This window comes from Taudactylus pleione, unplaced genomic scaffold (assembly GCF_031769625.1).
Source record: "Taudactylus pleione unplaced genomic scaffold, aTauple2 ptg000454l, whole genome shotgun sequence".
Classification (NCBI taxonomy): domain Eukaryota; kingdom Metazoa; phylum Chordata; class Amphibia; order Anura; family Myobatrachidae; genus Taudactylus; species Taudactylus pleione.
Window position 1 is genome coordinate 13,362,362 of NW_028284856.1, and position 27,657 is coordinate 13,390,018.

The 27,657-nt window shown below is 40.7% G+C and overlaps 1 protein-coding gene across 1 annotated transcript in view; it reads left to right on the top strand.

Annotated features, from left to right (window-relative positions):
• Nucleotides 1-1,654: 1,654 nt before the first annotated feature.
• Nucleotides 1,655-27,657, top strand: part of WRN (WRN RecQ like helicase) — a 138,373-nt gene continuing 112,370 nt past the window's right edge. Inside the window, exons 1-8 of the mRNA XM_088448395.1 lie at nt 1,655-1,848; nt 2,058-2,198; nt 7,361-7,476; nt 7,799-7,944; nt 11,135-11,283; nt 11,929-12,078; nt 17,592-17,664; nt 17,774-17,879. Coding sequence (XP_088304521.1) covers nt 2,124-2,198; nt 7,361-7,476; nt 7,799-7,944; nt 11,135-11,283; nt 11,929-12,078; nt 17,592-17,664; nt 17,774-17,879 — 815 coding nt within the window. The 5' untranslated portion in view covers nt 1,655-1,848; nt 2,058-2,123. The remainder of the gene's footprint in view (nt 1,849-2,057; nt 2,199-7,360; nt 7,477-7,798; nt 7,945-11,134; nt 11,284-11,928; nt 12,079-17,591; nt 17,665-17,773; nt 17,880-27,657) is intronic.

The following is a 27,657-nucleotide window of genomic DNA, read 5'->3' on the forward strand; positions in this document are numbered from 1 at the left end:
TTTCTCTTTAACACTCCCCCGGCAGCTCCCCAGCAGTCCTACACATGATTTGGAGTAAAAATATGTCCACTCTGACTTAAGAGCTATCGTGCATCCAGTGCATTGTGTCCCAGATTGGCAAATCTGCCCTACAGCACGGCAGATCTGAAGATGCGATGTGTGACCAGCGGGGATGCGCATAATATCGTGAGCTCACGATTTGGGCATTTTTATTTTTTACACAATCTGTCGTTCCAATGCGCCGGAATCAGCCAGATCGTGTAAAAATTGCCAAGTGTGTAGGCACCTTAAGGCTGCTGTGGAATATTGTGGTGTCTTATAAACAAACATTACCAATCAGTATAATTCAGCATATGTACTAAAACTTTGATTAAAACATTTCCAAGGGCATTTAATTTGCATGTGAATTTATAAAAGTACATGATACATGGTTGCAATTTTTTACATTGCAGGTTGAAAGCCAGATACTGATAAAAGTACAACACTATATCTGTGTGCGCTCTAAGAACACAGCCTGACCAGAATATAAGTAGCACTGGTATTTATCCATACATGTACCCTTCCTTAGGTTGAGCTGCAGCATGTGGTGAATGCACACTGGTAAAAATACAGTCATTGACATCTGTTTCATTTAGTCAACAAAGCTGTCCATGGTCCTGGAACAACTTCTGACCTAAACATCACAATTGCATTAGTGTGATTAACAGGCAAAGAACAAAATTGCACTTAACCAGATGCTTGCATTCATCTAATGGAGGGTGACTGGATGCTATAGTTTAGCACATTGTGAACCTCTGTACACTAGACACTACAAGAAGTCTATACAGAGCACAAAGTGTTCGCAAAGATTTGTAAAAGCATCCTACCACTCTATAGTACTGAAACCAGTTATATGTATTTTATTGAGGTAGGTACGCTATACTTGCCTAGCAGTTAAAGCAGTTTAACCAACGCATTGTGTACATACCCAGCATAGACACACACTTACAGGCCATGGACACTGCCACTGTGAGGTCGTGCTGCAAGTGGCCTTCATCCATTCATCCGATGTAACTGACTTCTGTACCTGACAATAAACCATGACGACACCTCTGCTTTTGCATGTGTACTGCCTGGCCAGGGGTAGTGGGCGCACAGATATTAGTTGTCACCAATAATGACTTGCCTTAATGATCAGCCTGCAGGTTCTGCTCATCTTATGATGAATGCGTTATATATGGTACAGTGCAAATCCTGTACATTCCCTGACCAATGCATACTACAGCAGCCCTCCCCTGACCTTGCAGCTTCCCCCATCACTACAGAACAGTGTACTATACATAGACAGTTGGGGGCACCGTCCCTTCCCCTCCCACATAGACACTGCCCGCACCCACGGGACACCGCATTACTCACTGTTAGACGCCGTGCATGGCGGGCCGCCCAGCTCCCCGGTGCAGCAGCAGTAGCCTGAAGATCACCGCTCCACCCGCTTTCATGGCCGTTCTGGAATGACTGCTCCATCTGCGCGTTGGCGCAGAATTACGTCACCACCACAGGATGTCAAGGTCCCGGAGACAGGCTTCATTCACATGGCGGAAATTGTCAGTGGGAATGAGGCATGCCGGGATAGAGCAGGACCAATCAGAAGTTTGTCTACATTGTGGGCGGAAGTGTTTCCCCGTGGAAGCTTCAGCAGCTGAGCGTGTGACGGCGCTGTAGCTGAATACAGCATTTCGCGCCTTATGTCAGTGCTGCCGTGCCATGTACCCAGCGTGTGCGCCAGCATAGACACATATAGTGGCGAATGACATGATCCGTTAGCCGCATGCCTGCAGTTTGTAGGATGAGATCCGGCCTAGATATCAGGTACACTCCCTGGGCTGTGGTGAGAATGGTATTACTTAGTGGCTATTTATAAACACAAGGTTGTGTTTCTATTTTGGGGATAATATTTCATATGTAGTTTGCATTGTTATGCTAGCATGTATAGCTGTCAGGTATAATGTCTTGTGCCATGAGGGTGTGATATAACTATTTAAATTGCTGTTGATCCTGGTTTTTTTTTTTTCTGTAAGGCTTTGAATCCTGTTTGGATCTCACATTCTTCATGGTTTCGTGTTTGTTATTGTATAACTTCTATAATGACTGGTGAGATCCGGAAGCTTCCTACCTGGATGTCAGAGCAGAATGCATGTGGCACAAGTGAGACTACAAAGGCAAGTACAGATTTATTTCAATTATCACTCAGACGGCTTTGATTATTATTTAATAATATGCACGGGCTGTTTTACACTGTTCAACCAAATTTTGACACCACCACTTCTTACCTATAACAATAAGGTAGCAAGTAATTAGCCAATGTTGTGTACCTTATCATGTTGCAGCTCTCACTAAATGAAGAAGCAGTCTGCCCAGCTCCTGTCATTAAAGCTGAATTAAAGTGCTCTGTTAGAGAAGACTGAACAGACTGAGTATAGAAAAGCCGGGTACACACTATGGGGCCCATTTATTAAGGATCACATTTTGCAATGCGATCAGGGCATGCAGTACCGCCCATGATCGCATTGCAAAATGCGATCATACCGGCCGAATGTATGACCCGGCACATGCAGGGAGACGGGCTCCGAAAAGAGCCCGTCCCCGCGATGTGGCCGGAGCGCATTCCGGGCTGCTGCACATGCGCAGTCCCGCGGACTGCACATGATCGGCGCCCATTGCCGGCGGAGGGATCTGGAAGATCCCTCCGCCGGCTGAAATGCGGGTAAGTGCCCATAGGACACAGGGGCTAACTCTATCTTCAGATGGCGTTAGCTGCTGGGGTCAATATCGGGAATGTTTCGCATTCCCGATATTGATACATTTGGCAGCATCGCATCCCCCATAGAAACCAATGGGGGAGGCGGCTGCCGGCTGCAATGGAGGGATCGCAGCAGGTATCGGAGATACCTGCTGCGGTCCCTCTTTCATACATCCGGGGGATACTAAGTATTTGAGGTAAACCCCCGAAAACAGGTGTTTTCGGGGAATTTACCTCAAATGCACTTTGATAAATGGGCCCCTAAATGATGTATCGTACAATGTTGTTCAGAGGTGGATCGAAAGTATATATCGTACACATTGTATAGTGTGTACGTCTGATCTGTCATTCATCGCATTGTCCCAACTGCTGTGTTGCACACTAGATGGGACAATGCAATAAAATACGTGGTGCTGTTACATACAGCATGTAACTACACATTGAGCAGTCATACGCCGGATCGTGCAGTGTGCAAGGCGTGTGCGTGATGTATTGTTGCATTGTATCGCATCATTGCTGGGTCGCACCATTGAAAGGTGTGTAGCCAGCTTAAGTAATTGAAAGCAATATTTTGCTCCTGTAACAGGGTGGCCTCAACTGAGGGGAACCCCTACTATGTGTTACATGGGTTGAGAGCATGTATGAAAGTGGGGATGTGGTCCAAATTTCAGCAATACATTTTAATTTCCTTCCGCTATTTGTGTTTTTATATTTCTTAATATTTTAATTATTGTTTCCTTGATTCCCTTGGTTTCTAAGAAATAATTCTAATGAAATCATAGATCTTTGAAATCTGTGTGTAAGAAATTGTACAAAGTAAAGTTGTTTCCTGAGTTTATAGTTCTTGGGGGATTTCAATTCTGCCATCTGGACCGATGTGCCATTTCAGAGCGGGACATTGCGCCCATCTACATTGCAAGTTTTCCCTCTCACCCCATAGAGGGAAACTTGAAATGTTGGAACTACCGTAACTGGAAGTTATATTGTGTGCAGCCAAGCATTGCACAGAAGATCGGTGGCACATCGCCAGCAATTACATTGCCCCCTTATTGTAATCGGTTCAGCTATTTCTTCATTATGTTAACTCGATGGTGTGACACTAGTGCAGATAGACTCAAGGTTTTAACGCGTTTCACATGCAGCTTCCCTGTGAAATGTATAGAAGTGATTTTATTCAGGAGAATATTTCTAATTTCCTGTAACAAGATGAGTGGAACATTTTACTCTGGAACCAATTTTAAAGACTTCTACTTGAAACCCTAGAATTATTTCTCAATGTTGTCTAATAATATACAATTGTTAATCGCTTATCAATTTTAAAAACCTACTGCACTCTAGATTGCTTCAAAATACCATTTGGAGCTGTGAATGGCTGTTGTGTAGATTGTATAAATCCCTTTTTAAATTTGTTTTTTAATTCAAGCATCGCATATCAAACAATATATAGAAATATTGCGTTATAAATTTGAGTTAAGCAATAATATACAGCAGAGTGATGAGATGAAAAGGAATAAATTAAAATAATACAATAAAGTAGCCAGCAGTCCAGCCCATTGGACAACAAACAACTGCATTAATTGTCACCAAGGTAGTATATACAAGAGAAAAGGAGGAGTGGGGAGACACTTGGGTGATGTATTCTAAATGGCTTCAGCCCGTCCACACTGAAAAGACCTTATTCCTCTAGGTCTAACGAGTAAACATACGACAAAAAGTGAAGTGTGGAGAACCGGCAATGTCTTTCATATAACAAGGGAAGTACAAAGAAAATTACTTATCTAAGATAAGTATTTTTCTTTGTACTTCCCTTGTTATATGAAATACATCGCCAGTATATACATGAGCACTAACTGTATTAAAATAGAAATATGGTCGACTAACCTAAAGTAGTAGGCCAGGTAACAATATGAGAAGCTCCAGCCAGAACTCTAGTTTATACAATTCCATAAGACAACATTAAACTTTTGCTGATCTGTCTTTGCATAAGAGGGGACACATTTCCTAATAGGACTAACTCTCACCCAAGAAAACTTCTAAATTTTTCTCCTTTTCGAAGATAATTTCTACCCAGTCCATTCTAAATAAATAATTTTGAATCCCCTTGTATATTTGGAATGTTGGTTGGCTAGGGTGAATCCAGTTTTGGAGATTTTGACCAAGAGAAATTTTACCACCCTTAGTAACATACTGATTCTGAAGAGGAATCCCAAATATCGCCCATTCCGGTGTAAAAGAGACTTAGTTAATAAATGTCTCTGCATCATGCTTAAGGCGCAGCAAAAAACCATATGGGAAACCCTATATAACTGGGGAGTGCTACAGGTCAGACTCTAAATGATAACACTTCGAAGACGGATGAGACACTCTAAAACCCATGTGGAATAGTCTAAAAGGAAAGGTAAGTTCTGTGAAATATGGTAAAAAATAGTTCCTGAAGCATACTTGCTTGTCATATCTTGCACAATGTGTTAAGAATACGCAATAACCCTAGGGTAGAAAAAGAGGGAAAATAGGTAAGCCATTGTCCCTCGCCAGTAGTGTCATTATCAAACAGTAGTTAATGGGTTCTCTAAGAAATCTGTAACAATAGGAAATTACTTTCTTAGTGATCTGTTTCCGGATAAGCAATGTGACTCAAGAATAGTCCCGACATAGGTCCGTATTCAATTAGCGGAAACGGACGTTTATTTCGCCATTGGTGAAATCGGACAATTTTTGCCAAAAAACCCCCCGGCAAAATTGGATGATTTTCGCAAAAAAAAAAACCAGACGAAAATAGAGACAAAAACCTGGAGAAATTGTTTTCTCCATCCCAAACCAGGAGACAATAAATGCAAAATCCCTATTTTTGGCTAAAAATTTGGGAATTTCTTTCAGAACCCTTTGGACACCTCTCCTCGTACTACCCCCCCCGACCAATGATAACTTACCCAAAAATTTTTTTGTAAGTTGCGAACTTTCAAAAAACGGCTTTGCAGTTTGTGTGAGAAAAACATTTTGAAAATGGTTTTAACGTATCTGGTCTGATTTTTCGGAGTTGGTATGGATACGTCAAGTGTTTTAAACATCGCACTCGGTGGCAGGAGGTTTTTCAACGGTTTTTAAAATTGTGTCTTTACGACACGAAAATCTGCTTGCACCAATTTTAACGTACCCCAGTTTACACGGAACAGCAATTTCCTGGAAAAAAAAAATCTTTCTATCATTTGCAACAATTTTTTTTTTTCCACCCAAAATTTGCGCAGTTGTTTTTCAACAAAGTATGCAACTTATAAATTTTTTGGGGGGGTAATTTATCATTAGGGGTGTCCAAAGGGTTCTGAAAGAAATCCCCACATTTTTAACCAAAAATAGGATTTTGCATTTATTTTCTCCTGGTTTGGGATGGAGAAAACTTTACTCCCTTTCTTTTTTCTCAATTTTCACTTGTTTGCCGTATTTGCTTGTGTTTTTGGGGCGGAAATCGGGCGATTTCGTAGTTTTTTTTTTTTTTTTTACTAAAATCATCCGTTCTCGCAGCTAATTGAATACGCCCCATAGAGTTGTGTCTGTAGAAAACCACAGGTAATGCTCTGATGGACCCGTATATTTCTGCAGCCTCCGAAAATGTAAGAGGTTGTTTTATTTATTTAGAAACCGTGTGGTGCAAAGAAGCAACCCCTTTAACTCGCCAAATGGTGAAAGGGTAGGAAGCGATGCCATCTTGGAATTTCAAATTCTCAATAAATGGGAGATGAAGAGTTTTGTGAGAATTAAGACCAATGCAGTGTCGAAGTATATGCTATGTTTTCCACGGTTTCCAGAGAAGAGGGTTTCACTGTAAGTCTTGAGATAACCCCTCCTCATGTAAAAGTAAGAAAATAACTATATTAAGTTTACCCAAGAATTGTGACTCCAGGGATGTATGGACATCTAAATCGGTCCCATGGAGCCAGTCCTTTAAATATCGCAGTTGAGAAGCCCACATTCGATCTAGATTGCCAGAAACCTATGCAAGGTTGTGTCTCTCTCCCCATTACAATCTTATCATTCTGAAGACCATTGATGTAATCTGTTTGAGACCAATCCATAATATTGGGGCCATTTTTGTGTTCCCTGAAAAAAAGCCCACCAGAACAAAGTGTACTGGAGAATCCAGTTACAGGTGATTTGGTGGTTGCAGCTAATTCTTCTTGAGAATTTGAGCAAGAATTGGAACTTAGGGATTCTTTACAAATTGGAAGAGGGTAGTTGTGCTTTCTTGCCCAGTCTTTGGTGTATGCTTAATTTCTAAAATGCTCAGGTAACAGGGTATGTGGCCCATTTTCCTTTCTTCAAAGAATTATATAAACCTTACTCATTCCTGACACCGATCTTATTAACCCCCTCAGGGTTTCACCTCAGTTACCAGAGCCATGTTGTCATGCTGCATTGGTACTGCATGAGGTAAACTTTTAATATATACTGTATATTTTTTTTTTCTTTTCTGGTAGACTTTAATTTTTTAGCATTTTGAATTATTTAATTTATTGATGGGGAACATTTTGTTAGCTATGGTTGTTTTACTTGTGTTGAAGTCAGTGTTTTCCTTTTATTAATTAGAAGTCTGCTTGGAAGACTAACCTTTTTGAAGACAATCTCCCATTCTTGGAATTTAATGGCTCCATTGTCTATAGCTATGAAGCTAATGACTGCTCTTACTTGTCAGAGATGATCAGGTGAGCCCTGTAACGCAATGTTTCTAATTGTTGTGGATGTTGGTGATGGTAATTCATAATTTGCATTTCCTCATGTATTTTATTGGCAGGTGCTGTATGTATTCTCTTTCCAAAACTAGATGCATCTCTGGGTTTCTGCTTCTTTTCTGTAACTGTCCCTATCGCTGTGGTGGGACCTGCCAGATATAATTATTGTTGTGGCTTGGGTTGGGTATTAGCGTCATTGATGGGATTTTAAATTATTTTCGAAAAAAGTGGTTAATCAACTTATGTATAAAAAGTGCACTTACAATTTTTAGATTTTCATACATTTACATTTTAGAGAGAGTCTCCAAGAAGGAGAAGCAATTGGATTTGACATTGAATGGCCCCCTGTTTACATTAAGGGCAAAACTGGAAAGGTTGCCCTCATTCAAGTGTGCGTTTCAGAAAAAGAATGCTACTTATTTCATGTTTCCTCCATGACAGGTGTGTGTACTTAAATGTTATATGTTTAATATATATTGATAAAGAAATACAACTAACAGAAATAAGCTTAGCTCAAAATTGATTATAGAAAAGTATTTCATTTTATTCCAGATATGAGCAGCAGGCAGAGCATCATACATTCTGAAATAAATTCTTTGGGACACTGCCCTGACAAGGAAATGATATCTAAAAATATTATTTACATATTATGCTACTAACTACCAATCAGTGTAGGTTAACACCTTACTACATACATTATTCTAATTACTTCATTAAATCTAGCCACTCATAATAAAAGCATATTATTGCATATAAGCAGTAATGAGGACTCTCCTAATGCTGGTTCCTCAATCTCAGCTATTCTCCAACACCTGGAGCCCAAACCATTGCTACATTATATGTGGGAATACAATTACAAACCTGGGAAAACCCAGATAAGAAAGCATACACAAGTGTTTTACACAGTACATATTCTCAGAGGAAATCCTAATTTTTATTTTACATATTAACAAGATGGCTTCCAGCTTCCATTTTAAATGAACCCCCGATCTGTCACAATATTTTCTGCTTAGACAAGATTGAAAGATTACAAATGGTCATGTACAGGGGGCCTATCCATTAGCAGATAAATTTGAACGATATATCGTTCAGTTGTTCAATTTATCTGTCATGGTTAGGCTCTGAATGACGACAGATGCGCACTCCCGCGGCTGACAAATTGTGTCTTTCGTCTCTCCAACATGTTGGTGAATTATTGCTGACAGATATTAGAAGTCAGTTTATAAGCGGTAAACGATGAACGATATTTTTAATGAAAATTAATAGAAACAAAAAGAAAAATCCACTCCCTGAATGTTCGTTGTTTGCAAAAATCTGTCATGTACATGACAGATATCTGTCATCGCAGCCCCAGGAATTTGCAAGGGATAAATCTTTTGTCTTTCATCGTAGAGAAAGATCTGCGAATGGATAGACCCCTTAATACTTCACTACATATAAAAGCACAATTAATGTATCTGATTTCTGCTCTCCTCTCCATGCAAGCAGAAAACCAGTTAGTAACACATCCTATGAATCGGCTAATTGAATCGTCCCCTTTAAAGGTTAACTTCACCCTATAGCTAAAAAATGTTTTGAGTTATAATTCGATGTTTCTATAAAAAAAAAAAAAAGACAAAACTAGTGCTTTCTGCCTTTCACAATGTGTTCACCAAATCTGTTCAGGTTCCTGATGTGTCAAATGACTCCACACCATGGGCCTGATTCAGAGCTGGACGCTCTGACAAGAGCGCTCGCTCTGAATCAGGGCCGTCCTACCTATTATTGGAGCGGCCTCCTGGCCGCTCGCATAGCTGTGGGTGACCACCCACAGCTTATGTGAGCAGCCAAAAAGATGGTCGCGATGGTCAAGACCATCGCGACCATCGGGCTTGCGACTAGACCCTGCTGTAGGGTCTCGCTGCTGCAAGCCCAGGAGTTTTTTTGGCTCTATCAGAGCCAAAAAAACTGGGGAAGGCCTCCGTCTGGGCAGCCAAGGCTCGGCACACCCACCAAAGAGCTATCTCCGTCGTGTGCATGCGCACTAGGGCAACATCGACCCACTTGCGAACGCTCAGCGCTCGCGAGCGGGTCTGAATCAGGCCCCATATTCCACTCTCTACTTCCTATCTGCTTGCTTAACTACTAAGCCGCTCTTCACAGGCTGGTCGTCTTCCATAGACAGAAGCTCAGTCAAATAACTAGCATAATTCAGAAACTTTTAGTCCATTTTATAACATTTTTTTTTTTTTTTCAAAAATCCCCCAAATGGTTTACGTTGGCGCATGAAACAAAAACATTTGGAGACTGCTTGGAACATCAGAGCTCTTTAAATATATTTTCTGACAAAAATATTATTTGGAAAGGCCATCAAATACAATTATTTGCAATTGTATTCAACGAACCATAAATGAGGCTTATTCATTTGAACACATTTAGTTTTCATTTAGTTAATGAAAATAATAAAAGGGCCCATAGTAATCATTTTATATAATAAGGGGACATATTAATTACATACTATAAAACAAAATTGTAGTTTTTTTAATTTACCAGTTTCGGATATCTTGCCATTTCTCAGATCTTTTATTGCCACCTGTAATCGGCTGTTCACAAATATGGATTCTTTATAATGGAACATATAAAACAGTGGTAAAAATAAGTTAAATTATTGATAATTATCATAATAGTAAATAATTTATTTGTACTTCCAGCACTGATGGAACAGTGTACAGTGTACACCCCTCATCACCCTGTTCACATTCTGCGTGGGAATGATTTGCTTGGGTCTGCAGATTTCATTTTCTGTATTTCCATGCAGCATTACTACAGAAAACTACATATCATAAACATTGTTTCCCTCAGTTCTACTCTAATGTGCTGGCGTTTAGCAGGGTGCATATTTGAGAATCTACTGTTACCAATACTATTATGATACTATTACTTATGACTTCTAAATTGTGTTATCTTCTAATATCGGATGCAGTGCACACAATTTTTTCTTCTCTTCATTTTCATGTTTGTATACACACTAATATGGTATAAAACATCCCCATGTCTCCATCATTTTTCATAACACTGACCGTACAATAGATGGCACAAATCCGAGGCACATGATGGGACATGTAAGTGTGCAGTCTCTAGAATTAAATATGTTTGACCTGATTCTGAATCATTTGTAATGCATGGTCTAAAGTTTAAGCATCTATGTGATCGCACCACAGCACTTTTCCTTAAGAGTAGACATCATAATTATCATCAGCGCTGACGCATACTCCATGCTAAGTGCAGGAGATGCAACTGAATCTGGCATCAGAAAAGTGCGCGAATCTGGCTACACGCTACAGTGCACCTCGACACACCAACGGTACTGTTCTCTTGCGGGTTTTCAAATTGTTGTTGCCCACTTGCCAACCAAAAAAGGCCATTTAGCGGCTGCAGAAAACTGGCTGATATGCGTACGACTCTTATATGCAGCCCGTGGTGCATGCGCAGTATGTGAGGAGTTGCTAAAAGCTTTCCACATAAGTTGACTCAGAATCAGGCCTGTAACCTATGTATTGAACATGTGGGACACTTTCTTGAGTTATTTACAAACACTGTATTCTGAGCAAGTTTATAGGACATGATTAGACAGGTGTATTATTTTGCTTAGGTTTTCCAAAGGGCCTTAAGAGGTTGCTGGAAGATGTGACTGTAAAGAAAGTTGGTGTAGGAATCGAAGGAGACCAGTGGAAGCTACTGAGTGACTGTGACCTGAAACTGAAAGGATTTATTGAACTTACTGATTTGGCCAACCAGAAAGTATGTAATATACCATGTAAAAATGTTGTTGAGGTTTTTCTTGTTGGTCAAGATGTGGCCATCCCACGGGAAACTAATAACATGTTTCTGAGTATTTTTCTACGGTTGCACTGTACAATCCAATATGCAAACCCACATAGATTTGTAACTGTTGTTATTTTTAATAACTTTGTACTGTTTGTGACATGAATTTGATTTACAAAATATATTAGTGAAAGAGAGACTCTGAGCTGGACCGTGTTTGCATGCCAACACTAAAGCTCGTTCCTTGGTCAGCATAACATGAGTCCTACATCAGACCGCTCCCTCCATGTACATGATGTCTGAGCAAGGATGTGGATTGTGCTGTTAATGAACAAGAGGGATGTTCCAAAGTGTTTATGATCACTATATTCTATGTCACGTGACTGATTGCCATGGTAGACACATGATAAATTAAGGATACTATGTGTCACCTTACAATCAGCCAGTAAATATTGTTGCAATTTTTTTCTTATGTGAGTGAGGCTTTCGTTTATAATTAATTTATAACCTAAGGAGGAAGTAATATTCACTGTCATTGGTTTCACACTTGTCAGTATAATTCTGATATACAGATGTTGAGATATGTCAAAAATCATTGTATATGTCATTCACTTTTTGTAGCTTAAATGCAAAGAGAAGTGGAGTTTGAATGGCTTGGTTAAACACCTTTTGCACAAGCAGCTCCTAAAGGACGATTCTGTACGTTGCAGCAGCTGGGACAGATTTCCACTTAGCGATGACCAGAAATTGTATGCTGCATCTGATGCTTATGTAAGTTTCATTATCAAGCAAATGTTCTTAATATCAATTTAACATGTGAGTTTTCAGTTCTAAAGTAAAGTTTCTAATTTCTGTTATACTTATTTTATTTATTTATTTCAAATACTCTGTACTTGATTCATGGCACAAAGTTAGTCAAGTAGTCTGCAAAAGTCCAATACTACAGGTGGCTACACACCTGGGCGACATATCCTCCCGACCCAGGGATCTGTAGACCGAGAGGTAGATTGGTAAGTGTGTATTGGTTTACCAATCTGTCGCTTGCTGTGTCTGCGCTGACATCACAACTGGGTGGGCATTTAAATTTGCCCACCCAGTTGAAATGTCTGTCACCAGTGTTCCCCGCAGCAAGTGTCACACAGCATATATATGCAAGATATATTGACATCGGCTGTGCTGCAGAGCAGATGCGATATGTCTTTGAATGATGTTGTTCAGATATATCGTCGGTACAGACCTGTCGATGCACTACAGATATATTGCCTGTTCAATGGAACAGGCAATATATCTGTCAGTGTGCTACCCAGCATTATCCTTACCTGGCAGCTAACTCTCTACTATTGCTCTTAATAGAGCCACTTGTTGGGGTGGGCACTTTACTCATTGTAAACATGCCATTTATTTATTTTTTTGTGAAGATTCCATAATGCCCTGCAGTTAGGATTGTGGTGACGCTTTTCGGCCCTCTCAATTCCCAGGTTATGTTACAATTTAAAGAATGAGAAGAGCATTTGCGTAAGTTATACCCCTTTTAAACCACAGCTAAAACCCAGGTTATGGCTGAGTTGACCCTGGTTGCTGCTCAGTGCAGGAGGGGCCAGGGTTGGATTACCAGGTCGACAGGAACGACGGTGTAAACAGAACCCGTGTAAATGGGACCTGTGTTGCCTGACCTGAGTCCCGTTTACAGCAGGGGAGACCCGGATTTCCCGGTGCTTGAAGATGTCTTCTGCCGGCAGAAGAGTTCCACTGTACACGGGCGCTGTGTGAACGGCGCCGACTCGGGAATAACCTGAGGAGGCGCCACAGTATGAAAGGGATCTGTCCCGGTTCTGACCTAGTTTGAAACAAAGTTCCAAATCCTAGGTCAGATCTGGGATTTGGGTGTGAAAAGGGTATAACAGTGGAAATAAAGAGTCCAAATCCATTTGTGATTTAAAGTCTGAAATCAAGATAAATCAAGTCAGGTCTTTTTCCATGTTTTGTGTGAGCCTGAAACCAACAAAATTCAAGTGAATAAACAAATAGCCAAATTTAGGAAATATAAATACAACACTTACAATACTCTGGTTGGATAATTGTGCACACCCTTTATAATGGGCCTGCAGCTTTCTGCAGCGATAACCAATCATATTCAAAATTAAGTTCAGATAATTAACATACACCTACGATATATTAAAGTAATTGTGATTAGCCCCAAATCAACATCAGATCTTTCTATGTGATTTCACTGATGATTTCTTGGCTGTGTCCCCCTGGGATAGCCATGGTCTGCAAAGGGCTTTCAAAACCTCTATGGCAGTGTTTCTCAACTCCAGTCCTCAGGGAACCCTAACAGGACATGTTTTCCATACTCCATGCTGGAGCACAGGTATATACCGTAATCACGAACATATTTTAAATAAACCCCAGTTGGTGGTAATTATTTTACCTCAGAATCTGTGAGGAGACATGGAAAACATGCACTGTTAGGGTTTGATGAGGAATGGAGTTGATAAATACTGCTCTATGGGATCTCATTGTTAGAAGCTACCAATCAGGAGAGGGGTATGCAATGAATTACAAAGGCATTACAAGTACCATGGAACACTGCAAAATTTGGCACAACAGGGACATTGCAAAAATAAGGTCTCTACAGAACTGAAGACAGGACAATGAGAAAATTCATCGGCGAGTCTTCCAAGATTCAGTGCATCTGGAAAGTATTCACAGTGCTTCACTTTTTCCACATTTTGTTATGTTACATCCTTATTCCAAAATGGAATATATTCATTTTTGTCCTCAAAATTCTACACACAATACCCCATAATGACAAGAAATCACATGTACATAAGGGAATACATGTTACACCGCCGGCCGCATGTTCAAATCCCGGCAGTGCCGGCCCGATGTTGAAGGAAATCCCGATCGTCTGAAAGGTAAGTATTATCTAACCTAATCTACCCCCTAACCCTCCTTTAGGGTGCCTAAACCTAACCCCCCCTTTCCCCGCCATCTAAACCTAAGACCCGGGGGGGGGGGGTGCCTAACCCTAAGTTCCCCCCGGGGGTGCCTAGCCCTCCTTCCCCCTAGCCTATCTAATCTCCAGGGGGGGGGGAGGGGGTGCATAACCCTAAGTCTTTCCCCGGAACCCTAACCCCAGGCGGCTATCCGCACTCGGCGCCCGGCATAGGTTAATTAACCCTCACCGAGATTCTGTAGTGGAGATGCCGGCGGTCGGCATAGTGACAGCCGGCATCATAAATTTATACCGTACATAAGTATTCACAGCCTTTGCCATGAAGCTCAAAATTCCACTGATCATCCTTGAGATGTTCCTACAGCTAATTGGAGTCCACCTGTGATAAATTCAGTTGTTTGGACATGATTTTGAAAGGCATACACCTGTCTATATAAGGTCCCACATGACAGTGCATGTCAGAGCACAAACCAAGCATGAAGTCCAAGGAGTTGTCTGTAGACCTCCGAGACAGCATTGTCTCGAGGCACAAATCTGGGGATGGGTACAGAAAAATATCTGCTGCTTTGAAGGTCCCAATGAGCACCGTGGCCTCCATCATCCGTAAATGGAAGAAGTTCGGAATCACCAGGACTCTTCCTATAGTTGGCCGGCCGTCTAAACTGAGCCATCGTGGAAGAGCCCTAGTCAGGGAGGTGACCAAGAACCCGATGGTCACTCTGTCAGAGCTACAGCATTCCTCTGTGGCGAGAGGAGAACCTATCAGGAGGACAACAATCTCTGCAGCAATCCACCAATTGGGCCTGTATGGTAGAGTGGCCAGACGGAAGCCACTCCTAAGTAAAAAGCACATGGCAATCCGCCTGGAGTTTGCCAACATGCACCTGAAGGACTCGCAGACCATGAGAAACAAAAGATTGAACTCTTTGGTGTGAATGCCAGGCGTTATGTGTGGAGCAAACCAGGCATCACTCATCACCAGGCCAATACTATCCCTACAGTGAAGCATGGTGGTGGCAGCATCATGCTGTGGGGGGATGCTTTTTAGCGGCAGGAACTGGGAGACTAGTCTGGATAGAGGGAAAGATGCATGCAGCAATGTACAGAGACATCCTGGATGAAAACCTGCCCCAGAACGCTCTTGACCTCAGACTTGGGCGACGGGTCATCTTTCGGCAGGACAATGACCCCTAAGCACACAGCCAAGATATCAAAGGAGTGGCTTCAGGACAACTCTGTGAATGTCTTTGAGCGGCACAGCCAGAGCCCAGACTTGAATCCAATTGAACATCTCTGGAGAGATCTGAAAATGGCTGTGCACCGACTCTTCCCATCTAACCTGATGGAGATTGAGAGGTGCTGCAAAGAGGAATGGGCGAAACTGCCCAAAGATAGGTGTGCCAAGCTTGTGGCATCATATTCAAAAAGACTTGAGGCTGTAATTGCTGCCAAAGGTGCATCAACAAAGTATTGAGCAAAGGCTGTGAATACTTATGTTCATGTGATTTATTTATTTTTTATTTTTTTATTAAATTTGCAAAAATCTCAAAAAAACTTTTTCCACATTGTCATTATGGGGTATTGTGTGTAGAATTTTGAGGACAAAAATGAATTTATTCCATTTTGGAAAAAGTCTGTAACGTAAAATGTGGATGCACTGTATAATATTATAGCATGGAAAACATTAACTGGGTCTTCTTATCAAATTCTTAAGATCTTCCTAAACTCAGTTGCTCTTTTTGCATCTATTATCTTTGAGTTCTAAGCACAATATTGCTTTGTGCCCGTTTACTTTTTTTTCAGTGGCTGGAACGGTTTTTTTTATAGTATAAGGAGATCAGTTGTGTTTTGTAATGAACAAAGAACATTGTTTCTAAACAAAATTGTTTGCTGGGTTAACTGAAACAACAAAAGGATTCTCAGAAAGCTGAGATGGTAATGCTCTGATTTAAAGTAGGTGGCTGAAATATGCTTTCAGATCCTTGGGAATGTATGGTAAATAAGAATTCCATGATTCAAAGAGGAGACATTTGCTTCTGTAGATGTTTTATTTTTTTATTAATTTTATGGATCTAGAAATTGATAAGCAGGAGTACATGAGTATATCTCCAATTTCTGCCCTTGTCACGTCCTCTAGTTTGGAATTCTTGTTTTTCTGGGACCTAACAGCCGATTCATCCTGCATTTTCAATAGTATGTTCGTTTTTTTTGCCATCCTTTCCTTGGTACATTTTAAAAGGCGAAGTATATAACTGGTGTAAAATTAGGAAAAAGTATAAAATGGAGATTTCCTTTTAAAAGCAAATCGTGTTTAATTTTCCATTGTAAGGAACAGTAAGTAACATGGCATAGTGTGCTGTAACCTATATCAACAAATACAATATTAGTTTCGACAGGTTTGGTACATGCAAGAGTAATTTATCATTTTGGATTGCTTTTTTCTTTCTAACTTTCTATTTTTGCTATTGTGTTACATAAAATCTTGGTGCTATATTTTAATTACAATAATAACCATTATCCACAGTGTGTTTCTTACCTAATGAGAAACTATGATGTACAGTTCCATAACGGAACACAAGTATTAGACACCTGAAAGTCTTTATGCCTGAGAGAGGTCTGTGTGTGCATGTAGCGATTATCTAACAAGCTTTACTTAAAGCAAGATGGCAAGAAAGAAGCGTCAGATTAAACACCAAGCGCTATGTTTGGTGAAAACCAAACTATGCACACCCCTAAAACACACCATACCTCCTGTGAAGCACGGTGGCGGCAATATTATGTGGGGGTGCTTCTCTTCAGCAGGCACCGGGAAATTGTCCACAACTGAAGGGAAGATTAATGCTGTTAAGTACACCTAAATTCCTGAGGAAAACCTGCTGCCCTCTGCTAGACAGCTGGAGATGGACAGGTCACCTTCCAGCACGACAGCAACCCTAAACATACCGCCAAGAAAACAGCACAGTGGCTTAATGATAAGTAGATGAATAAATGTCATTGAGTAAAGAGAGCCATCCATCGCTGCTCACCACAAAACGACTGGACCTGAACATTCTGTAAGGAAGTATGGGCAAATATTCCTTAATCTAGGTGCTCAAATCTGGTAGGGACAGATGATTCTACAAAGTATTAAATCACAAGACTGATCACTTTTCCGACCATGCTGTTCTAGTTTTTAATTTTGATCAATTCGCCGCCTTTTCGTTCGTTGAATGTTTTAAGGCAAAATGTGTAAATAAAGTTTGAATTCTCTTTTTATTTTCCAGGGTGTTTACTGTAATCAGTAATTTTCTATGTTACAAATGTTCTTTTTTTTCCTTAATTGCAGGCTGGACTTTTAATTTACCAGAAGTTACAAAACATGGATGAACAAGAGATATCCCTTTTACGTATCTGTGGAGGTAAATAATAAATACAGTGTACCAATTTTAATTAGGATTCAATTACAAATGATGCTGTAATAAATGTTTCTGTAGGTGTGTGTATCTTTTATCCCTATGTGTATTACAGGGGCATTTGCTGGGACTGCTGCAGTGAAGGATAAGTTAATTGCTCTGTCACAAGAGTTTCTTGAACTGGTGGAACATGTCCCTAGTAACTTCAGAGAGGCACAAAGGTAATCATTCTGTTTTTACACCTTGCTCTATTGTAACCAAGATGTGTAATGCGAAGACTCCCTGTTTGTACTTATTTGTATTTTTGTACAAAAGGGAGTGTAGCAACCTCCCATCCAATCTCCCTCTTGTCATTTGTACCAGAAATTACTCCAGCAGAATCCTTCAGTACCGCCCCCCTCCCAAATTCATGCATCTCAAAACTTGTATCAAGAAACTTTCCCTCTTGCCCTGTTCAACATACATCAGACCCTTTGCTTTGCTTCATCTCCATAATCACGTCCGTCTCCTGTGCCGCTACACACTTATGGCACAATCCGCTCCTAACTTTACTTCTTCTGCTTGTAAAATGATAGAAGCTGATTGGTTGCTATAGGCAGCTTCTCCACTTTTTCTCTCTCCAAGATTTGATATATGATTTTTATTGTTTTGCCTACCATTCTCTGTAATCTCTCAAGGCTATTGTTTGTGAAAATCCCAGCAGATAAGCAGTTTGAGTGACTCAGACCACCCTGTCTGAACATGGAATCATTGAATCGTTGGTGCCAAAGTCAGTTATATCCTAACTCTTCACCATTCTGATGCTTGTTCTGTACAAAAACTGAACATCATGACCAGGTCTGCATGTTTTAATGCAATGAGTTTCTGCCACACAATTGGCTGATTAGTTAAGAGCAGGTGTATGTTATAAAGTGGCCATTGATTACCCATACAATGGATTTGCTGTGTACACATCCATTCCCACTTTCTCAGACTGGAATTAGAAAGTTTTGGTTGCATAGTAAAAATCTGTGTTACGCTTTCATGTCATGTCTTTGCACGCAGCAGCGATGTAGAAATATGCTAATGCAGCAGGAGTCGTCTGAGGAGAAAAGATGCATCCTAACAGCATCACTGATCAGAGTCCTTCATCTGAAGATGCAGCATTGGATCACCATCGCGAGCATGATCTGTGATGATTCCAGCATGGACCTTCTGAGAGAGCCAAAAACTACTCAAATTGGCTGTCTTACCTGCGTAGCTGAGGCCAGGAAATCTGTGTCTTCCGACGCATATCCTGGTTTCAGCACTTCTAGAAAACAGTGGCGACACCCCCTTCATTTCCGGGAATGTAGGCCAGTGCCACCACCTTACCGCCTCCAAATGGCCGCAGCCTGTCAATCAAAGAACAAGAATAAAATATACTGGGAGCGCAAACAGATTTAATATATAGCCATATGACAATATACAATTGAAGTAGTTTAGCTGCACTGTGTAACTAATGAGAAACCTATCCATAAAATGATTAAAAATAAAATAACAGATACACACACACAAGCCTATGCTAAACGAGCGCTAGTAGTGTGGAACATCAAACTTAGAGACGGCAAAATTCAGGGGACCGCTGTTTATCTGTTGCTTTTTAAATGATTTTACAAGACTGTATGTGATATCACAATTCTAGCCATCTATTTGAGGGGCTGTATAATTACAGACTCTAGTGTGCACCTGTTTGAATTACAGCTGTTTCCTAAGGAATTACTCATTAGTTCAACAGTGCAGCTAAACTGCCACAATCTGCTACCCCCTCAACATATTACTACATTCTGTTACATTGTTTATTCCAGTAGTCTTCAACCTGTAGCTCACGGTCTTAATTTTGGTAGCTCACCTAGCTGCAGTACTGCCGAGTAAACTAGGAGGAAGTGACCTCTGACGTGTGCTCCCCCTTGGTGTCGACATCATAGGGAAGCCCGTCAGGTTATTGCTGCAGCTTCTACAGCAATCACCTGACTTGCTTCCCTGTGGTTCCACCCACGGCGTCTACGCTACGGCAGAGCGAGTGACTCTCGCCCAGCCCTGACTAAACCGTGTCTTTTACCCCTCTACTGCACGTACCTCCTTGGATATGGTAATTAACAGTGAAATGTGACTGTGCTTACATTTTATTTACAAACTACAACAATATCACTGTAATAATTAAATGTATTGTTGTCTTCTATGAAACATTTTTTTTACATTTTCATTAAATGACCTTCAATTGTTCGGTTATTAGCCAGATTTTTTTTCTACAATTTTAGTAGCTCTTCTGGAGGTTTCATTTTACTAAAGTAGCTCATAACTCAATTAAGGTTGGCGACCACTGGTATATTCATTGCATTTTGCATCTGGCATTGTGAGGAGTCTATTATCTAGCAAAGTGAAAAATTAGCGGATCTATTCAGCTTGTATGTTTTTGCGTCTCATTATTATTTATGTAGTCATATGGCTATATATTAAATTGTTTAATACAGCTGTTTGCGCTCTCAGTATATTCTATTCTTGTTTTTTGATTCTGGTATTTTACCAGCTGGAGGTCAGCTCCTATTTCACTGGACAAGCAGTATTACTACTTATATTGGCCTGTCAATCAGGCTGCGGCTTAGAAACACTGCAAGCGAACTCGCAAACGGAGGCCCGCGCATGCGCAGGCCATCGGAGATGTATGCAAATTGGGTTTGTATACATCTCTGAATGAGGCAGTCATTGATTTATTTTTTTGTCACTGACATACGCTCTATGAACAGTAAATTGTTAACCTCTCCTCCCAGCCTTCATTCCTTGGCTTCCACAAGTAGGTATTATTCAGTTTTTTCAGTTAATGATCTTAAAACCAAAGAGATCTTTAATATTCAATTTTACATTTGAATGGAAAAGATACTCACTGGTATTAAGTGACCTAGCTTACCATACCCCATAGAAGTTTCCTAAATTGCCTACTAAAATGACTCATAGTTTAAAGAAGAGGATGTTTTTTATTATATTTTTATGATAGACTGAACATTTAAATATTAATATGCTGTCTGGTAGAGGCTGCTATTTGAAGGGGTTGGGTATGGGATCCCGACGGTCAAAATCTTGACAGATTAGGTAAGTATTTAAACCCTTACCCTAAGCCTCCCCTCCCGCAGCCTAACCCTATCACTCCCCTTGCGCAACCTAACCCTAAGCCTCCCCTTAACCCCAATGCTTACCGCCAGAATGTGTCGGAATTCTGACCGTCTGGATCCTGATTATATCTCTTTTAAGTAGAGAGGAGTGTTTCTGTTTCACTCGGTTATGTCTGATCTCAAAAAGGGCATCTTATTTGCTATTTGCCTCTCACATCCTTTGGATAGCCAATAAAATAAATCTGAAATTGCGCTAATTTGTTGAAAAGAACAAAGTCAAAACCGAACCACTCCCATCTTTAATTTGAAGATTCCTAAAAATTGCATACTACATAAATGTATTTCATGTGTCATGGATGTAGATATTAAGTGACCTGACTAGTGCTAGTGATCAGGAAATTGCTGTGTAAAAGGCTTGGCAGTACTTGATATAATTAAACATTATTGAGCAACCTACTTGAGTTCAGTTCAGTGCATAATACATTGTATTTTAAAAGTACATTGTGTGTTTTCTACTAAACAATAAAGCTACGGTTGGTTGCTATAATAAGATGTTCTATTTCAGGGACTTACAGTTTCATTTAGCCAGAAGATGAATTTTAAATTAGTGCATGAGATGCACACTCTCAGCAGATCAATGCCATTATCATATTTACAAATCATTTTTATTTTTTTCAATCCAATTCACACTCTTACATGCCCATACTTTGAGCATTACAGGGTCATAAATTGATTGTATAGAATTGATTACTAATATGTGTTCTAATATATTCTTAGCATAGGTATGAGACTTTGGATAAAAATATGGTGAAATGTGGGTAAAATATATTAATGTAAAGTATACAAAGGAAATGTTTTCAGAGATTTCAATATTTTATACCTGTAAGAGACCTTTGGTCTTCAGTAATCACAATTCTTCTGAAAGTGTGAAGTGTACTGATAGCACATCCATTATACTTGTAGACTTTGTTCTGAAGTTTAATCCTAATGGGAAAAAAATCCCCACTTAAGCTGGGTACACACTGGGTCGACCTGCTGACGTCTGCCCAATGCACCAGGCTTGACAGTTTAACTGGGCTGTCACCGCCGGGTCCCTGCAGAATGTGTACGGGCGATAGGCGGGTCGCCTGTACACACCAGCAGTTGACCGATATATTTTTCAGATATGTCGGCCATCGGCTTTGCTGCACAGCAGATCGGATATGTCTGTGAACAAAATCGTTCACAGACATATCCACTGTACACACCCGGCAATGGACTATAGATATATCACCTGTTCAATTGAACGGGGCGATATATATTTATCAGTGTGTACCCAGCTTTGCTGGCATCTAACATAGTATCAGACTTTGATGTTTGGGGGGATAACACTGTGGAACTATTGTAATTCTTATTGGAGATGTCATCAGCTAAATAGATAATGCAGTTTAGCATTAGTTCATCTGTAGGAAGCTCTTCCCATTCCCCTTTTAATACTCAGCCCTTACAATGGATTATCTCTCATCAGTTATGTCTAAATAATATGCCCAGGATGGTACATGATGTAGCGGCTCCTTCTCATCCCTTGTGTCTTTGTTTCTTTTGTCTAAGCTAGGTAGGTCACATAGGAGTTTGTTTTTTCTGTATTAGAGAGACTTACCTTGTCATTGGTGCAGTGACGCACCTACTGATGCTACAAGGCAAGAACAGGCTGTCTAGTCTGGGTACCCCAATATGCTTTGAGTACAGAACTTATTGGGAAGAAAGAGGAGAGCAAGACACCTCAAAATAAGATCTGTGCGCTTTGTAATGGAAGGTATTCTACTGAGAATGAACAGGTTTTTTTTCTGTAACAAATACAATTCCCAGACTAGAGAGAAATCTGCCTCCTTAACATGTAAAGCTGCTCTTGCATGGATGAGGGAATGGTCACTATAGAACATCTTTTTATATTCAATATGGAACGAAACGAACAAGATCTCTTACAAACTTGGGTGTAGACTATAGATATTCTATGTTAACAAAGGATTCCTCATGTACAGTGGGAGATTTCAGTAGTTGTGATGAGAGGTAAATTTGAAGAAACAGCTAAAAAACTTTGGCTAATGGGGAATATTTTGATAACCGAAACATCCATTGATGAGGATAACTCATAGAATAATGTCCATATCAGCACAACGATCTCTTTTTGAGGGGTACAGACACAATGACCGCTTCTCAGCACATCAGGTGTTAAAGGATCTAATCCATAAGGAATGGGGACAGGTGGAAAAACGTCTAATTTTTAGAGACAGAACACATGTATACATTGGTGATAGCGATATACTGAAATGCAGTCAAGTTCCTAAAGTAAATGTAGCCATAGCAGGCATGTCTACTAGACATATAATTTCCTCTAGGAACCACATTATAATTCAGTATCACCATATCCTCCGTGGAATATGGTAGGATACACTCTGTATGGAGGTGAAGGTACAGATGTGTCCTCTTACAACAAGTATCTATACGCCATATGGTGCAAGATGCCTGGTGAGACTGATATGCTCCCAGAGGAGTAGTGTAACTTATACACATCACAGGTGCAGAGAGAAACTGCACACAGCATACTAGAGACACTAGGCTGCAACTTAACAGCACAGGAATTTTTTTAACACACGTACAAAGTCACATATTTAGAACAATGGAACGTGGTGTGTGGAAAGCTGCGGCTATTCGCATCGGAGTCCAAATGTTGCACATCACAGTGGTCTGCATACACTAGCAAAACAGTTTTGTTGCTTCCAGTAGTTTTATTTGTGCATATAAGATGCACATTTTGAGTGAAAAGCTGTTCAGCGTGGTCGAGTCGCCCAGGACCTGGCATGCCGAAAGGAACTATTTGCCACAACTTGAGCAACATTGTTGAGAACACATCTGTAAATAGGCAATACCTGTTAAGTGTGGGGATTCTACAAAAAGGAGTTGAATTTCTATATTAAGCTTACACAGACATCATTGCTTTTTCCACAAGATCTATGGCATCAACAGAAGTTGCCAGAAGAGCCCTCTGGTTATACACATGAACAGCTGATGCCCAATCTAAAATTATCTTGGCTAACCTCCCTTTCAAATATAATTTTCTTTTGGAGAAATACTGGATATCATGATACAGAAATCCACTGGATGGAAATGTAATTGATTGCCACAAGCATGAAGGTCCAATTAATTTTAGACTCCCTCATTAAATCAGTAATATAGAAATGCAAACAATGGAAGGAAATAAAATAGTATGTTCCATCTACCTCTAGACAACATTTTCAGCCCTTCAAGACTAAGGGGGAGATTCAATTAGCCGTGGTAATTTACTGTAGGCTAATTGATCACCGTGGGCTATTCTATTAGTCCCACTTAACGGGGGGAAAAAAATAAATCCCCGTTAACTGGCTGTGATCACCCAAAAATAGCACAATTAACACAAATTTGTGAACTTTTCACGGATTCGGTGTGTCAACGCCCGGTTATCAGTGTCAAAGCCCGTTAACACGGTCTTTTAACAGACGTTAACACAGTTGTCTGGTGTATTTGGGAGGCTAATTAAATAGTCCCGGACGTTAAAGCCCGAGGCTGCCTCCAGTTATTACCAGCAGTAGTTTAACTCTTGTAATGAATTCCTCCCTAAACGTGAAAAGAAAAATCAAAGGACCCCACAATGATTACTGTCATCATAAGAAATTAACACAAGAAAGATTTCCATGTAGTACAGAGGTGTCCTCATACATCTAGCCTCCTTGCACGCTAAACAGCCCTTCTATAGTGTTCACTCTAGCTCCGGCGGCAGGCAAGGCGCCGGAGCTAGAGAAGGCAACCTTGTGTGCGCGCCTGAAAAGGGGGCGTGGTCATGAAAAGGGGGCGCGTGTATAAGACGCGTCCCCTTTTTGTCATACTTGGGTGCGTGCCCGGCACTTACGGACACGCCAGGCAGCCCCCAAGCGCTGCAGAAAGGGAGAATAGTTGCCGGGCGCATGCGCCCGGCGTCTATTCTCCGGCGGTGACCGGGTCACCGCCCATTTCTCCACCCGCGGGACACTGCGTTCCGCGGGTGAAGACGTCACCCGCAGGCTGTGCGGACAGGGCGCTTTTTGCGCTCCTCCTGGAGGGTAGGGTGCTTTTTGCCCTCCAGAAGGAGGGCAGGGCGCCGCGCCCCGCTGAAACAGCCTAGCGGGAACGCTACTTCTAGTCACGCCATGTGAATAGATAGCACAAGCAGCTTCTGCTAATTAAAATGATTTGCAGCATGCCTATGTTCTGTGAGCGTCTGCGGGTGTAACTGCTTGTGAAGTGCTAAATTACAGTGTCAGCGGCTGTAACACTGTAACATAGCATTTCGCATTTAGATACACCCACAGTCGCTCACAGAACAATAGGTATGCTGGATATAATTTTAATCAGCAGAAGCTGCTTGTGCTAACTGTTCACATCACTATGCAAATAAGACGCATTCAAGGTAAAAAAATTGCACGCTACCTAATCGCATGGAGCTCCCGCGTTGTGTGGCGCGACTTGTAGCGCACAGAGGATAGATATATGTGGACACATCGTAGCTGATTACTTAAGCCAGGTGCAAGTTATTCCAGGAGAGTAGTATCTATCAGCAGTTGGTATACTTTTTGAAGAAAGATTTTATTTAGTGAGGGCAATTACTGGGCATTTGTCCCGGGATTTTTTTTTTAAGACTATTGAACTATTTGTTTATGATTGTGAATGCCCCTATCGAACAAGGCATTTGTAGATTAATCAGATCATACAGGCATGCAACTACTCTGGCAAAGGCATCATCTTGGTCAAAGAGGGCCCAGCCCTCGGTAGCAGAACTTTGTAAGGAAGCATGATGAAAGTGTACCCATAGCTTCTCTAGCCAGTATCCCCTGGTTATATTGGGCCTGATTCAGAGTTGTACACTAATGCAAACGCATTTGCAAATTTTGCATCTTAGAGATTGCTAAAATATGTAAATGCATCAGGTGGTAGATTTTTTTACTTAGCCGCCCACCGGAGCCCTCGTAGCTGCCTGCAACTGCGTACACAAATGCAGCATTGTATGCGGATCCGTAAAATATTGACTCCTCAAATTAATCTGTGGTCACTCACAATGGCCGTGGTAACTGAGTGCTGGAGCTTTGTTCTGTGCATGCGCGATTGCAGACGCTGGCCAGTACACGCCCAGTAAACGGCCCCGACACGCCTTGGCCAAAACTCCCAGTAACCACCCAAAAGAAAGTCTCTTCCTGTCAATCAGTTGTGTGAATCCTCACAGCGAGCGCGATCGCAGTTCATTCACAGCGTGTGCGCAATGTGGCTGTGACGCTTGCACAAACCACTGATAATCACTCAAATACGTGAACATCGACATAGTGTTCAACTCTGAGTCAGGCCCATTGTCCTTTTCTGATTTGTAGGGGGGGAATTTAATTAGCCGTAGTAATGTAGGCTGGAGAACAAAAGTTATTTGCGAATATTGATTCTCCAGGGGCTATTCAATTACCACAAAAGCGCAGCCGCTGGCAGCCCTTATCGGGGATTTATCTTCAGGAGTTCAGCAGGCGAAAAAAAAATCCCCTATAATGAAGGTGTTATCAGGAAGCCGGCAGAGAAAACACATGGGTCCGTGAACATATCACAGATGCTATATGCATTTGTCGGAAAACGGGTAATATATCTGGCAGATAAAACAAGCTTTAATTGAATTGCCTGTAGGGAAAAAAGTGCGGTAAGTCCCGTTTTATCCACCCGAAAAATTATCAGGGCTAATTGAATTCCCCCTTAGTTTTGAAGACATGTTATCCACACAGTCACTGAAGTACATGTTTGATTAGATCACGTTGTTCTTGTGGCCCTCCCTATTGTATTGCTTGTGTACTTCTAATGCTAAGGGCTGCCATGGCCTATTGAATGGAGGAACAGAAAATCATAATTACTGATGATTCATTTTCTTCAAAGTGCTTTATGGCTACCCAGATTTCTTATTCATATCGTTTAGATGTTATATATTGTTCAAAGCCTGCTTAGGAAGTCACTGAAAGACATAGGAGGAGCAGCAGCATTATTGTCAGTTATTGTATGCTGATGTATATGTTAAAATGTTGTTGTGTGTAAAAGCTAAATGAAACAAAGATTTTAAAAAGTATTCTAAGCAGTATCTTCATTTGGGTGGAAACTGCTCTTTTCTGAAAATTTGATTCTACCACTTTGCTGCCGAAATGATTAAAAGTATTGGCATTGGCTTTCAGATGTTCGATACTAGATGGAAAAGTTTTAATTATATTAAAACAAAATCTCTTATACTGTCTATTGGAAAAGATATATAGGACCTAGGACTCCTTCCACTGTATCCAAAGCTTTGAGATTTCAAGCAGCCATAGAAATTGTCGGTACAATTGGTTTCAACACAGTATTTAGCATCCAAAGTGCAAATTGATCTGTATATAAGTTTTTAACACCGTATATGCTATCTTTGTGGAATTCAGATATTAAGAGTGCTGGATATTCATTTATCATGTGCTGCATATTTCTTGGCATTTTATAAATATATGTAATTTTTATTGTCTAAAGATTAACCGTCCATCTTTTTTAGCGCTGGTTTTTGTGTGTTTTATAGTGTTTGATTTGATAGGGTGTGACTATCCCTACACCAGCTGCTCTTGTGTCAGCGCATCCCAATAGATTTTCTTTGTTTTGTTGTATGGAAAAGTTTAATGCACTGGATAATAGGAATGCAAAGTCCTCCCCCAAATCTAAAATGATTACTTATATTAAGGTAATGAAAGCATTAAAACGGCTCACTGATTAAATGCCATATACATGTATTTCAGACCATTTTTGAAAGAAACTTACACGTCCTGAATGTATTATTTCA